This window comes from Cucurbita pepo, chromosome LG02, assembly GCF_002806865.2.
Source record: "Cucurbita pepo subsp. pepo cultivar mu-cu-16 chromosome LG02, ASM280686v2, whole genome shotgun sequence".
Lineage (NCBI taxonomy): Eukaryota > Viridiplantae > Streptophyta > Magnoliopsida > Cucurbitales > Cucurbitaceae > Cucurbita > Cucurbita pepo.
In genome coordinates, this window is record NC_036639.1 from 10,706,229 (window position 1) to 10,721,126 (window position 14,898).

Here is a 14,898-nt window from a genome sequence, read left to right on the forward strand (position 1 = left end):
AAATGTACTTTTCTATTCTCTGTACTCTCTTGTTGTACATGCCTGAAGTCATCAATAAAAAATCCTTTTAGCCAGAGTTCTCCTTGCAACTTCTCTCTATCCTTCTCTTTGTGTTCATCTAGATCGAGCGTGTGCGTTGTTGTGCGATCCTAACAACTGGTATCGATCCTAACATTCCTAACATACCGTTTTTAAAACACCGAAGAAAAACCCAAAAGGAAAAACTCAAAGAAGATCATATCCGATAGCGATGGACTTGAACGGTTACATGTAAACATACCAATTTGTTCTTCACAGCAAATATAACCGACCCAGCATGCTCAGCTGCATTACCCATAATCGGCAGCACAATTATACTCATAAAGCTCACCGAAACTCCCCATGATTGTGATGCCTCCTACGCTCAACAAAAACCCATAATTTCTTGGAAACAAACACAAAAAGAAAGGCTTTCAATGAAATATACCTCAATTGTAGCCACAACATACTGTGATAGAACAGCTATGACAATGGTCATACCCACCAGCCAACCAAACGAGCTCCAAACCCCAATTATTGCCATTTCTTCATCATCCTCTTCCTCCTATTCAACCCATTCATCACATGTTTAGACAACAAATTATACTTAGAGTTCAAGAGAGTTTGAATAATCACCTCTGGTAGACCAAAAAATTGGTTATGGGTTTTCAATTGGAAGAACACATAAACAAGATAAGCTATGAGCATTATGATGCTGCAAGTTCTTGATAGCTCTAGAACAGACAAATCTGTCCATAATTTAGCTGATGGTGATGCAAATCTTGATATCAATGGCAGCATTTGGCATAGCAATCCGAGTAGCAACACTAAAGAGCTTACGTTCGCGACTTTCTGTTGAGAAAACATGATCGATAATGTTAATGTTCTTGTTTCTTGTTTCTCGAACGTGTTCGATTTGAAAGTATTTTTGTTTTTGGCTTACTGGGTTGAATGTTTGTTGCTTGTTGAGATTGGATAAGCCTCCAAAGAGAAGAGATGTGCCAAGAACTAGAAGTAAATTGGAAAGAATGGAACCCAAAAGGGAGAATTTCAAGATGTGGATTTTGTTTTGGTGTAAAGCTAACATTGCTAATATCAACTCTGTTGCATTCCCACATGTTGCATTCACTAGCCCTCCAACTGCCATAATTAACGAACACAAATACGACCCGGGTTAAATTACAAATTGCAATTATGTTTTTCGACTTACGAGGAGTTTACGTACTCAAATGACTTAAGAATTTGACCAACCTAGACTACCGAACCCAATCTATAAAAATTGGGTTGATGGGTTGTGTAATGGCACACGCCCTTTGGTTGATGGGTTTTGTAACGACCTAGATCCACCGCTAGCAGATATTGTCCTCTTTGAGCTTACAGAGAAGGTTTCACACCCTTATAAATGGTGTTTTGTTCTCCTCCTCAACCAATGTGGGACATCACAATCCACCCCCCTTTGGGGCCCAACGTCCTCGCTGACACTCTTTCCTTCCTCCAATCGATGTGGGACCGCCCCCAAATCCACCCTCCTTCGGGGCCAACGTCCTTACTGGCACACCGCCTCGTGTCTACCCCTTTTGGGGAACAGTAAGAAAGTTGACACATCGTCCGGTGTCTGGCTGTGATATCATTTGTAACGACACTGATATACCGCTAGCAGATATTGTCTTCTTTGGGCTTTCCCTTTCGGGCTTCCCCTCAAAGCTTTAAAACTTGTCTGCTACGGGAAAGAGGTTTCCACACCCTTATAAATGGTGTTTTGTTCTCCTCCCCAACCAATGTCGGACATCGCAATCGAACCCAAACTATAAAAATTGGGTTGATGGGTTGTGTAATGGCACACGCACTCTAGTAGATATTGTCATATTTTGACTTTTCCTAATGTTTTAAACCACTGACAAATTTTTACACCATTATAAAAATGTTTCATTCCTCTCTCCAATACACGTGTAATCTCACAATCGACCATACTGGCTGACACTCGTTGCTCTCTAAGAAAACCCTAAAAAATGTAGGGGTATTTTGGTAATTATGGACTAATAAAGTCTGATTCACAACAACTCAGAAATGGACGGTGGAGATTTGAAGTACCTGTGGGCCCCGTGAAGAATGCAATCTGCCTGATATTTTTTTTCAACGAAGAAACAACAACGCACGAAATTAGAAGAAAAATATTTATGAATTTATTTTCGTAAAATTATAGGTTAAGAATTATAAATTTTGTTAAATTTTTAAAAACATAAATAAAAAATTCAAATAAATAAATTAATTAATTATAGGAAGGAAAATGAAAAGCGTTCTTACTCGGTCAAAAAACTGACACGTTCTGCAAGGTGAGCCAATCCAAGTAAGCTCAAACCAAGTGTCCATGCCTACGTGGCACACAATTACATGACAGGTCAGATTCTATTAAATACATAAAAATAAATGAAAAAAAAATCAGAAAAAGCACCGCCAGCTTCGTTCCAAACACCACTTTCAGTAAATTCCCCCACAAATCTCTAACCAACCCAAACCTCACCGTCGCCGTCGCCGTCGCCGTCGCGCCACCTCCATTGATCTCCAAATCACGGAAAACCAGCGGCTCGTCTGAACCCATGAGTAGGCTAACCACCACGGCGGAGTCCGGCAGAGGAATTAGCCTAGAATGAAATATCGCCGCCGATGCTGCAGTGTCTGTGCGTTTTCAGGTGAAAATTAAGGCGGAGAAACAAGAACAGAGATATAATGGGTCTGAAATTGTGGATTTTAAGGTTAAAAAAAACACACGATTAGTGAAAGAACACGAAATTTCCTGGAATTTTCTGAAATTTCAGTTACCAAAATTACGGTGACACTTAATTACTCCCATTTTTGTATAATATATGTTTGGTAACTTTATAATTATTTTATTTTCGTCCATTACGTATCATTTTATTTTAATTTATGTACTTTCAAATACTGACTTATTTGGATTTTATTGTTGAATATATGATTGATTAGAATATGGTGGAACGGAATTAATTTGACTCAAATAAAACAAATTAATGGCTGATTACTTGTAAGAGCGATTTAATTTGTTTAATTAAAGTACATTATATGAACTTTATAGTAGTTATACATTACGTGATGACCATCGAAGTCAGTCACTAAAAATTGATATGTAGACATAAACACGTGAATGAAGATAAAACACGGTTAAACAACATGTGTTGATTGGACGAATTTCAATCTTATTAAATTATTGACACTGATGAATAAATTTAATTTATTTTTAAATATAAAGTATGATTATTAATTATTAATGGTAATAATAATATTATATATATTTCCATTTTAATGTGCCTGTTTTTAGTTTTTATTTTTTTTCCTAATTTAATTTAGGTGTTTAATTTGATTTTAAATAAATTTTTAAATTTTTAAATTTTAATTTAATAAGTCGTTAAATTTTTATTTGCCATTTAATAATTTTTAAAATTTAGAGATTTATTATATATGAAAGTAAAGATAAAATTAAATTTATTAATTGAGATAAACTTGAAAAAATAAAATTGTTATTTAACTAAATTAATTACAAAAATGTAATTATGGAAGAAACAACTAAAAACTTTATATTTTAATATTTAAAAATAGTTTTGCAAATATATATTTTTCTTTTTGCTAAAAGACCCATTTTGGAAATAGTTTCAAATTTTCAACACGGGTTCAAAACGCAAATATGTAAAAGTTTGGGGCCGGTTCAGGAATAATATTTAAGCTTCGCTAGACCGGAACTTCTCGTTAGAGAGAAACAAAGCAAGGGGAAAGCTTCTGTGAAACTCGCGGGAAAGGGGAAGAAGGAAGAAGCAAACCCTAAGAAATGGCGGAGAAATTGGCTCCAGAAAAGCGCCATAGCTTTCTCCACAACGGTATTTTCTATCTCTTCATCAATTTCATCTTCGGAATTTTCAATTTGCCGAATTAATTCACTGTATTACTAGTTTTTTTTTTTTTTTTTGTTTCTTTTCAGGTCAGGAAGTGTTTGAATGGGATCAGACTCTGGAGGAGGTTAATATTTATATTAATTTGCCTCCGAATGTTCATTCGAAGCAATTCTACTGCAAGATTCAGTCTAGACATGTCGAGCTTGGGATTAAGGGGAATCCTCCTTATCTCGATGTCAGTATCATTGCATTTTCATTTCTCTTTCTTGCTTGATTTAAGTTTGATGTATTAATTCGTATGTTGTATTGATTTCTTTGAATCGTTGATTTGCAGCACGAACTTACTTGCCCTGTGAAGACGGATTCGTCTTTCTGGACGCTAGGTGATTGCGAATTCTCGCGTTAATGATTAACTATAATTTTGAGGCGGTTGAATGTTATGATTTTAGACCAAATATATGGAATTTCTAATCAGATTATTGATGGCTCTTTTTGTATTTCCCTTCTATTGCTCCGCTTTTGTCTATTTTGTGGTGTAATTGTTTTGTTTATTTGGTGTGGCAGAGGATGGCATAATGCACATTACACTGCAGAAGAGGGACAAGGGTCAGACATGGGCTTCTCCCATACAGGGTCAGGGTCAACTTGATCCTTACTCCACTGATCTTGAGCAGAAGCGTCTTATGCTCCAAAGGTTTCAAGAGGAGGTCCGTTTTTTTTTTCCATGTTTTTAGATGATATGAACATGTTTTGTGCTTTCCATGTTTGTTTTATGTTCCTTTTGTTTCTTTTCTTGAGCATTTGTTCATTTTTTTTTCCCATTCTTCTCTTTTCCTTTCTGTTCTTCTCTTTTCNAAATCTCTAGATGCATACATGAAATCTTCAACTAATGTAGAGTACATGAACCATTTCTTCCAAATTTTCAATTCATAAGAGACGGCCTGGTTTTTCTCATACATCACCGAGGACCAAGCAAGAGAAAATACAATGATAGTCTATTTTGTTTGATTTCTTCTCTTTGAAGATATCCCTTAAGTAGTCAATTAGGTGCAATAACAAGAGGGTGAAGAAACTCCTAACCCAAAAGCTTCACTCATTTTCCTTCAAGGCACTTCCAAGATGACTTGAACATATGATGAGCTCTTGTACTAGCTGATGTTGGATAGATGAACCAATTTTGCAAAGCTGCAGATGATAGGACTTGTGATATAACCCAAATATTCCTACACTTCATCCATGACCAAGCTCAAGAATTCATCTGCAAGGCTACTCCATTTGGAGCCTATCCTTGGTGGCAACCTTTAGAACCCAATCGAGTTGAAGGAAAATATCTCATAAGTCCATTCTCAAGTTCATGGGATGCCCTGCATTACTTGTTTTGTTGTATTTTGAATTCCATATTTTTGATTTTTTTTTTTTTTTGGATGGTATAGATATAATTGGGGTTGCATTCAATCATTGCATACGAATGTTATCCACTCTGCATGTCATACAGACACACATATGGATGGAGGAGTTGTAGGATTCTCGTCAGTTTACTAAAATTTTATTGGGTGGAATGCTTTTGAAAAGTTTTGATACCTTTGAAATTCATGAACTTGTTTCCTTTCCTACATAATTTCATATGTCCAGAGTCGTGTCAGTCATGTAATGAAATCTTGAAATTTAATATGCTCTCATAGTTCCTTTGCAGAACCCTGGATTTGACTTCTCACAAGCTCAGTTTTCGGGCAACTGTCCCGATCCAAGGACCTTCATGGGTGGAATTCACTCAGATTAACAACTATAGTTTGTGGCATTTATAACTTGCATGGCGTGACACTCTATTAATCCTCAGTAAATAATGTAGGTTTTCTCCTGGTCTTGATTTATGCAATCCCTGTAATAGCTGCTATTGTGGAAGGGAAATTTACCGAGTCTTTGCGCTATAGCTGCAATGAATTAAAAAGATTTAGTTGATATATATTTATCTACCAAATACTTTGTATTATAAGCTTTTAACCTTCTATTTGGTTTGATATAAACAAAACTATGTCCTAGAGTTCTATAGCAGATGGAAGTACATGGTAAACGTAGCAACTGATATCGTCATTATCTATATATTAGTTTGCCCAGATCCCAATAAATTATGTTGAAAAAAGGTTCCTCTTTAGTTTAAATGCTCCCACAAATTATGTTCCAAATGTGATGAGATCCTGTCTAGAGGCCTAGTTCATGCGTAACAGCTCATGTTTAATGTCCAAAGTGGTGGATGAAAGCATTTTTCTGGTGGGATCTTATCTTCTTGGCTTTGTTTGGTATTTTCTTTAATCCTTTGAGCAATAAGACGTAAAAGAAATGGGAATTAGAGAAGGGAATTGCTGCAGCGACGGTTGTGATTGCAGCAGTTGGAACCCTATTCAAAAGTGTTGAATTGAGGTGGTATCAGATTCCTAACCATTATGTCATGGCCATTCATTAATATTCTGCATTTTTTGCCTTTGCTTTCAGATTCCCACCTCTCAAAGGACGGATGACTACTCCAGGTATGTAATTTTTTATCTTCTTTTCTCTTAAAAGGTCCAAAGCAGAAGAAAATCCCTTTATTTATGAGTTGAAGAGTTCTTGTGTGGCTTTGATTGTATATTGTTACTTTTAAGAGTCCTGAATTTATTGGTTGAAATTAGATGGTTAAGGCCTAAGTCCTAAGTCCATATCAATTGGAGAAGGGAACGAGTGTCATTGAGGATGCTGAGCCCCAAAGGGGATGGATTGTGAGATCCCATATCAGTTGGGGAGGAGAACAAAACATTCTTTATAATGGTGTGGAATCTTCTCTCTAGTAGACACGTTTTAAAAACCTTGAGGGGAAGCCCGAAAGGAAAAACACAAAAGGACAATATTTACTAGCGATGAACTTAAGCTGTTACACAGTAGATTAGATATTCAAATCATCCAACTCTAAGTCTGATTTTCTTTGTTAAATCCAATTGGTCAAAACATATATTCTCCGTGTTCCACTTAGAAGTTAGAAATTCAAATCCTCGCGAGAGAAGTTTTTTGGAATCCATTGTCACCTCGGGTTTGTTGCCGGGGTGGTTAGTGTTCTAAGGTGGCTTCCTTCATGATCTTTTAAAGCAGTACATTACTTTTTGCTATTATTGAATCATCTTACTGGATCCTTTTCTTTTCTCTTCCTCTTCTTACCTTTTATTGACTGTTTTGGTCATTTTAGCTGCCCTGAAGGGTTACTGCCACGCCCATATCTTTTGTTGTTATTAAGATTGAATTCCACCTTTGGATTTGGAATTTGTCCATATCACTTCGCCTCTGCCAACAATTTTGGAAGTTGGTGAAAAATAGGGAGACGAGGTGCCATAAATACACAAGTTTAATAATTAAACACAATATCATTTAGATATTTAAATAATAGATTGGAAGTTTTAGATTAATACATGAAAGAAGGTCGAGATGGTAATTTAAATCTCGACTTTTTTGGTTAAAAAATATAATATACTCTGATTAGATACATTTAAAATGTCTTAAAGGTTAATCAAACATTAAAAAAAATTAGTGAAATGTGAAAATATATTAAATCTAAAATTTAAAATACTACTAAACACTTTTAAAGAACAGAAAGTCATTTTTCTCTTATTATTGTAATATTATGGTATTATTATTTTTTGGCCCCTCAGCTCCCTTTGTTGACCCACTTTATTTGAAAGAAAAAGGAAAAAAAAGAAATAAATGCAATCCTCAAAACTTTGTTCTTCTGACAAAATGAATTAAACAGAAGAATTCCATGCAAACCAGAGCTTTACATAAACCCTTTTGAATCCAAATCTCTCTCCGGCGCACGTTGCCTCTCTCTGCCGCCACCACTCTCTCCGTTTTACACGACTCTCTTTTTTTCTGTCCTCAAATGCATACCTTCACTTCCATTACAAATCCCTTCTTGTCCTTCATTTCCGTTTCGAAATCCTCCTCCCATGGCGGCTTAGCCCCTTTTCCTTCCCTTTTCCACCCATGATCCCTATACCCACCGAAACTTTCTCCTTTTTCTCTTCAATCTTTCTATTATTTCCCTTCACAACCCTCAAATGGTGAGCGATACCAAAGACCCACCTCCCAATTTTCCTCCTCGTGCTCTGATTGTCGGCAATTTCTGCCATGATATCCTTATTCGCGATGCCCATGTCGTCACCGAGTCTCTCGGCGGCGCCGCCTCGTTCATTTCCACGGTCTTTGAAGGCCTATCGGTTACCTATCTCACTGTTTCCAAGGTGGGGGAAGATTTCGCCTATTCGACTAACCAGAGTCCGATTGTTGTCGGGAATTCGAAGACGACGACGTTTCGTGCGTTTTTCGACTCTTCAATCGCCGGCGATGGCCATGGAGATCGGATTCTGAAAAGGGTTTCCGCCTGTGCTCCGATTTTGCCTTCAGATCTTCCTGATTTTAGATTTGAATTTGGAATGGCGGTTGGGGTTGGTGGGGAGGTTCTCCCTGAGACGCTTGAACGGATGATTGAGATTTGTGATGTTGTGTTTGTTGATATTCAGTCTTTGATTCGAGTTTTTGATGAAATTGATGGGACTGTGCAGCATGTGAATCTGAAAGAGAGTGGGTTCTTCCATATGTTGCCTCGAATTGGATTGTTAAAAGCTTCTGCTGAAGAGGCTCCGTTTATGGATGTTGAAGAGGTCAAGAAGCTTTGCCCTGTTGTTGTGACGAATGGGAAAGAAGGGTGTAAGTTATATTCGAACGGCGGCGTGTTGCAGATTGCTCCGTTTACAGCAACTCAGCTCGATCCCACCGGCGCCGGTGACAGTTTCTTGGGTGGCTTTGCCGCGGGTTTCACGGCTGGATTGACTGTGCCGGATGCTGCATTGCTTGGGAATTTGTTTGGATCTCTTACCGTCGCCCAAATTGGCCTGCCCCATTTTGAGTCCAGAATTTTGCAGGTATGTTTTCTAATTTCGAACTCTGGATGAACACTATACAGTTTAAAAAAAATTGAAATGTTGGTGTTTTTTTTTATAGTTTATATGTAGTTCTTATCTATGAGCAATTCTAGGACAATATAAATGATTAGTAGATCATATTACTGAATTTGTAATCATATGCATATCCTGCTGAATAAGATGAGGGATCTGAAGATATAGAACAAAGTTTCAGCCAAAACATATCTTAACTTAGCTCTACTCTGGTTTATCTCAGTAGAGAATGCTCTTATAATCATCAGGTTGTCGGGTTGTAAATTATAGGTTCATAAGCAACCATACTGGCTTGATGAGTAGTCGCCACAAAATTAGTATTGGCCTAGTCGTCAATTGTGACAGTCCAAGCCCACCGATAGTAGATATTGTCTGCTTTGACCCGTTACATATTGCCCTCAACCTCACGATTTTAAAACGCGTCGGTTAGGGAGAGGTTTCCACACTCTTATAAATAAATGTTTTATTTTCCTCTCCAATTGAGGTGGGGATCTTACAATCCACACCTCCCCTTGGGGGCCAGCGTTCTCGCTAACACACTGCTCTGTGTATGGCTTTAATACCATTTGTAACAACCCAAACCCACCGTTAGTAGATATTGTAACCGTGAGGCCAACAACGATACGTAACAGGCCAAAGTGGATAATATCTATTAGCTGGTTTAGGTTGTTACATCAATAAAGGCCATAAAACTATTAAAGGGCTTAGTGAACGAGTTCAAACCATGATGGCCATCTAACCAAGACAAGTTTAATCAAACATAGTAAGATATCGTGAGAATAGTGAAGATGGGTGAAAACTAGCAAGATAATCATATCTATATCTATATATATATATATATAAAAGCATAACATATCTCCCAAGTCTTGGAACTTGCTTGTTGCGTGTTTTCTCTCTTTCCTTAGATTGATTTTTTAGAGGCAGTGAAAGTTTTCTTCTTAACTTCATGAACAGTGATTTCAAGTGCAAATAGCTTTGATTTTTTACCTGTTGCCCATATCATTAACTTTAGGGTGAGCCAAGTTTCTCAATCAGAGTCGAAATGGCGTGTCGAAGTTCCATGCTATGGGAACACTCATTTACTTCATCTGATGTTGCTTTGTGCGTAAACGGCTATAGATTATCTTGTGCGAGAGGATGATTAGAGTACTTATGTTCGTGGCGTGTCCATACGAAACAGAGACCAACAATCTAGCTGTAACATTTTTCTAGTTTGTTTGAAGTCATTTTTGTTCCGGTATACATCATGTTTCGATCTCTTATATGGATACAAGTACTGCTTCCTCAACGTTCACAGGTCTCTTCGAAATCTTGAAAAATGATCCGTGGATGAGATCGATCTCGTTTGTAGTTTTCCCCTGCTTCTTTCGCTCTTTTTTTCAGTAGTTGAAAGTGGGATCGACGTATAATACCGAGTTTCTGTTTTAGTGAACTCATTACTGCCCCTTTGTGTTGCAGAGAATTAAGGACGAGGTAGACAGAAGAAAGCTGCAGTTCATCGACTCGTTGTCTCCGGGAGAGAACGAGTTGATCCATCGGATGCCAGAAGGACACGAACAGTTCCACAAATCTCTCGGAACGGTCAGATCAGAATGCCAATTGAATCTGCCAGCTTCTCACAGAGCAGTGGAGCAAGTGAATGGGCTAACTTAAAACTATAATAACGAGGAGAAAGTAGGAAGCTGCTGAAATTTTCCTAATCTCAATCTCACAAACCAAACAACTTTGTAGTTCCCTTAATCTTGGAGCTTTGTTGAAAGTTGTAGCTAAACCCAAATCATAAATTTGATGACTAATCAAAAGGAATATAAATAAATAATAAATATGATGATTAATGAAAAAGATTAAAAAAAAAAATTAAAATAAACAGTAATATTGCTACCATTTAAGATATGGGTAATGTGATAAGATGTTAATTGCTATATTTATAATTATTTTTTAAAAAAGAAATATTCTATGTTCATTATTTTTATTTTTTATATAAAAAAAATACATCTTAAAAAATACCAAAATAATTACTTTTAGAAATTTTATATGCTAAAATAATTTGTACATTTGTGCTGAAGTAGGTAGATTAAAATAAAATATTAAATTATAAATTTAGGAAAGTTTTAAATAAATTTCTAAGATTCTTTTAATTATGTGTTCAATAAATCATAAATCTTTAAATTATATCTAATATTGAAAGATACTCTCTCTATTTTTTTTTTAAATCTCTAATTTCTTGTGTTTGTTGTTCTTACTCAGATTCTTTGATCATTGGTGCCACCATCAAATTAGTTGGTGTGTTAAAGTTCGTCTTTGCAACATTGTTACGTTCTTTGTGCACCACAGCCACGAGACATCGCGAATCGACAGAGGAGGAATGCTGGTTGAAGCCTTGGGGAGCTCCATTTTCACAAAGTAAGAAGTGGTCTAGTGATTGGATACAACGTAAGCGTCGTTCAATAGATGCATAGTCGAATCCAACAGATGCATAGTCGAATCGTTTGGTCAACAAGGTCAACAATCAACCGGTATTATTGATCAAATTTCATTAATAAATTTTAAACATTAGTAAGAAAGACAATAAGAATTTTGATTAAAAATGTGACACATGAAAGATGAAAAGATTAAAATAAAAATAAAAATATATAGTATTCTTTATAATAAAGAAGAGAAGGCATCTTGTTTTGAGGTCACTTTTAGTTTTATAATTATTTTTATTCTTTCCATTTTTCCAAAGTATTTATAATATTTTAATTTGGTTTCCCACTTTTCCTTTCCCTTTTTAGCTTGGTTGGAAGCTCAAATTGATTTATTCTTTTGGAGAATGAATTCCTCACATTAATTTCTTCAATATTATAATCACACGTTTTGATTATTAAGAGTTCTATTAAGAGCATTAGAACGAAGGAGTTTTAGTATGTTTTTTTTGTTCAACGATAATAAATATTGAAACATATCGTTAAAAATCATGAAATTTTACTAGTTTCGTAGTTTAAACTCTTAGATGTGTATCATTTTTAAATTTTATATTTAATAGATTAGTGATATTCTAAAAATTGTGTAGTTAAATATTAATATTTTTTTTTTACAATAAAATGTTTAAATTCTCATAGAAAAATACTAAAAAAACCATATTATCATTTTCAAATAAAATGCTGCCTTTTTTAGGTTAAGAATGTGAAGAGCGTGGATTTTATTTTATTTATTTATTTATTATTTTATTTTTTTTAAATAAATAGCTTAATCATTAAGGTTCAAATGGACCCAGAAGGTTCCTAGTGTGCTATAATATTTTGACCATTGGACCCTTCTTGGGAGGCTTCTTTTGTATTATTATCGTCATTTGTATCACTTATTAAATTTTATTACCATCAAATACAAAAACATTTCCATACTTTTTTTAATTATTAAATTTTGCAATGGAAACTTTGTTGGCTATAAATTTTATTTTAGCAATAAAACCTTTTTTTTTTAATAAAAAATAGTTTTGCTTTTGAAGAATTAAAATATTCAAGTTCTTTCTCATCTTTAAAAATGTTTATTCTTTCAATTTTCAATTTCTTTTTTACAAAAAAAAATTAAATTAATTTATTAGATATATAATTAAATTTTATGCTTACATCAAATTTTTAATTTTGTGTTGAATAGATTTATGATTTTAAAAAATGTTGAGTAGATGAACGATGTGTTAGATACCAAACTAAGAATTCAATAACTCAAGTAAACACAAAATTAAAATTTTAAACTTATTTTAACACTTTTTAATATAAAGAACTAAATAGACTTAGCTTATAAGAAAAATTTTGGGCAAAACTTGTAATTCAACTAAAATTAATTATTCTAGTTACACCGACAAATACACCTACCAAATTGCCCACCACAATGAACATTACGACTCGAATAGACACACTAATACTAACTACATAAATTTGAAGTCAATTCACAAAACGATAGAGAAGGAAACTGATGTAATTGTAATTCAAAAGTTTGAAGACTAAAATATAAATTTTAAAATTTTGATAACCAAAATTAAACGAATATAAAATTCAGCTTAAAGAATAAATTTTGAAAAATTCTGGGAATAAAATAAAATAAAAAGTAAAAGGAAGAACTTTTATGATCTCTAAGCTTTCACTTTCAAGTCATTTCAAGTCATTTCAACTTGTGAGTAGTAAGCCCATCACTTTAGCAAGTTTAAAAGGTATCTCACATCATNAAAGCTGCAGTTCATCGACTCGTTGTCTCCGGGAGAGAACGAGTTGATCCATCGGATGCCAGAAGGACACGAACAGTTCCACAAATCTCTCGGAACGGTCAGATCAGAATGCCAATTGAATCTGCCAGCTTCTCACAGAGCAGTGGAGCAAGTGAATGGGCTAACTTAAAACTATAATAACGAGGAGAAAGTAGGAAGCTGCTGAAATTTTCCTAATCTCAATCTCACAAACCAAACAACTTTGTAGTTCCCTTAATCTTGGAGCTTTGTTGAAAGTTGTAGCTAAACCCAAATCATAAATTTGATGACTAATCAAAAGGAATATAAATAAATAATAAATATGATGATTAATGAAAAAGATTAAAAAAAAAAATTAAAATAAACAGTAATATTGCTACCATTTAAGATATGGGTAATGTGATAAGATGTTAATTGCTATATTTATAATTATTTTTTAAAAAAGAAATATTCTATGTTCATTATTTTTATTTTTTATATAAAAAAAATACATCTTAAAAAATACCAAAATAATTACTTTTAGAAATTTTATATGCTAAAATAATTTGTACATTTGTGCTGAAGTAGGTAGATTAAAATAAAATATTAAATTATAAATTTAGGAAAGTTTTAAATAAATTTCTAAGATTCTTTTAATTATGTGTTCAATAAATCATAAATCTTTAAATTATATCTAATATTGAAAGATACTCTCTCTATTTTTTTTTTAAATCTCTAATTTCTTGTGTTTGTTGTTCTTACTCAGATTCTTTGATCATTGGTGCCACCATCAAATTAGTTGGTGTGTTAAAGTTCGTCTTTGCAACATTGTTACGTTCTTTGTGCACCACAGCCACGAGACATCGCGAATCGACAGAGGAGGAATGCTGGTTGAAGCCTTGGGGAGCTCCATTTTCACAAAGTAAGAAGTGGTCTAGTGATTGGATACAACGTAAGCGTCGTTCAATAGATGCATAGTCGAATCCAACAGATGCATAGTCGAATCGTTTGGTCAACAAGGTCAACAATCAACCGGTATTATTGATCAAATTTCATTAATAAATTTTAAACATTAGTAAGAAAGACAATAAGAATTTTGATTAAAAATGTGACACATGAAAGATGAAAAGATTAAAATAAAAATAAAAATATATAGTATTCTTTATAATAAAGAAGAGAAGGCATCTTGTTTTGAGGTCACTTTTAGTTTTATAATTATTTTTATTCTTTCCATTTTTCCAAAGTATTTATAATATTTTAATTTGGTTTCCCACTTTTCCTTTCCCTTTTTAGCTTGGTTGGAAGCTCAAATTGATTTATTCTTTTGGAGAATGAATTCCTCACATTAATTTCTTCAATATTATAATCACACGTTTTGATTATTAAGAGTTCTATTAAGAGCATTAGAACGAAGGAGTTTTAGTATGTTTTTTTTGTTCAACGATAATAAATATTGAAACATATCGTTAAAAATCATGAAATTTTACTAGTTTCGTAGTTTAAACTCTTAGATGTGTATCATTTTTAAATTTTATATTTAATAGATTAGTGATATTCTAAAAATTGTGTAGTTAAATATTAATATTTTTTTTTTACAATAAAATGTTTAAATTCTCATAGAAAAATACTAAAAAAACCATATTATCATTTTCAAATAAAATGCTGCCTTTTTTAGGTTAAGAATGTGAAGAGCGTGGATTTTATTTTATTTATTTATTTATTATTTTATTTTTTTTAAATAAATAGCTTAATCATTAAGGTTCAAATGGACCCAGAAGGTTCCTAGTGTGCTATAATATTT

The 14,898-nt window shown here is 34.0% G+C and overlaps 3 protein-coding genes across 6 annotated transcripts in view; 2 read left to right on the forward strand and 1 right to left on the reverse strand.

Annotated features, from left to right (window-relative positions):
• Positions 1 to 2,723, reverse strand: part of LOC111789125 (vacuolar cation/proton exchanger 3-like) — a 6,227-nt gene extending 3,504 nt beyond the window's left edge. Inside the window, exons 1-7 of one of the 2 annotated variants that reach the window (XM_023669774.1) lie at positions 2,540 to 2,723; positions 2,323 to 2,390; positions 2,110 to 2,138; positions 962 to 1,158; positions 655 to 870; positions 467 to 583; positions 281 to 397 (exon numbers count right to left, since the gene is read on the reverse strand). In XM_023669774.1, the coding sequence (XP_023525542.1) occupies positions 281 to 397; positions 467 to 583; positions 655 to 870; positions 962 to 1,158; positions 2,110 to 2,138; positions 2,323 to 2,390; positions 2,540 to 2,617 (822 nt within the window). In that variant the 5' untranslated portion in view covers positions 2,618 to 2,723. Of the gene's footprint in view, positions 1 to 280; positions 398 to 466; positions 584 to 654; positions 871 to 961; positions 1,159 to 2,109; positions 2,139 to 2,322; positions 2,391 to 2,470 lie in introns of both variants that reach the window. The other variant, XM_023669773.1, reaches the window with a different exon arrangement.
• Positions 2,724 to 3,762: 1,039 nt separating this feature from the next.
• LOC111787517 (nudC domain-containing protein 2-like) lies at positions 3,763 to 6,046 on the forward strand. 2 transcript variants are annotated; one of them, XM_023667502.1, is made up of 5 exons: positions 3,763 to 3,905; positions 4,007 to 4,155; positions 4,255 to 4,303; positions 4,485 to 4,627; positions 5,603 to 6,046. In XM_023667502.1, the coding sequence occupies exons 1-5, from the start codon at positions 3,857 to 3,859 to the stop codon at positions 5,723 to 5,725; spliced, it is 513 nt and encodes a 170-aa protein (XP_023523270.1). In that variant the 5' UTR covers positions 3,763 to 3,856; the 3' UTR covers positions 5,726 to 6,046. The 2 variants fall into 2 exon arrangements, with proteins under 2 accessions (XP_023523270.1, XP_023523271.1); XM_023667503.1 differs by having other exon boundaries at positions 5,614 to 6,046.
• Positions 6,047 to 7,467: 1,421 nt separating this feature from the next.
• Positions 7,468 to 13,430, forward strand: LOC111787516 (inositol 3-kinase-like). Of its 2 annotated transcripts, XM_023667501.1 has the most exons (3): positions 7,468 to 8,863; positions 10,355 to 10,445; positions 13,166 to 13,430. In XM_023667501.1, the coding sequence occupies exons 1-3, from the start codon at positions 8,000 to 8,002 to the stop codon at positions 13,267 to 13,269; spliced, it is 1,059 nt and encodes a 352-aa protein (XP_023523269.1). In that variant the 5' UTR covers positions 7,468 to 7,999; the 3' UTR covers positions 13,270 to 13,430. The 2 variants fall into 2 exon arrangements, with proteins under 2 accessions (XP_023523269.1, XP_023523268.1); XM_023667500.1 differs by lacking the exon at positions 13,166 to 13,430 and having other exon boundaries at positions 7,482 to 8,863; positions 10,355 to 10,710.
• Positions 13,431 to 14,898: the final 1,468 nt, after the last annotated feature.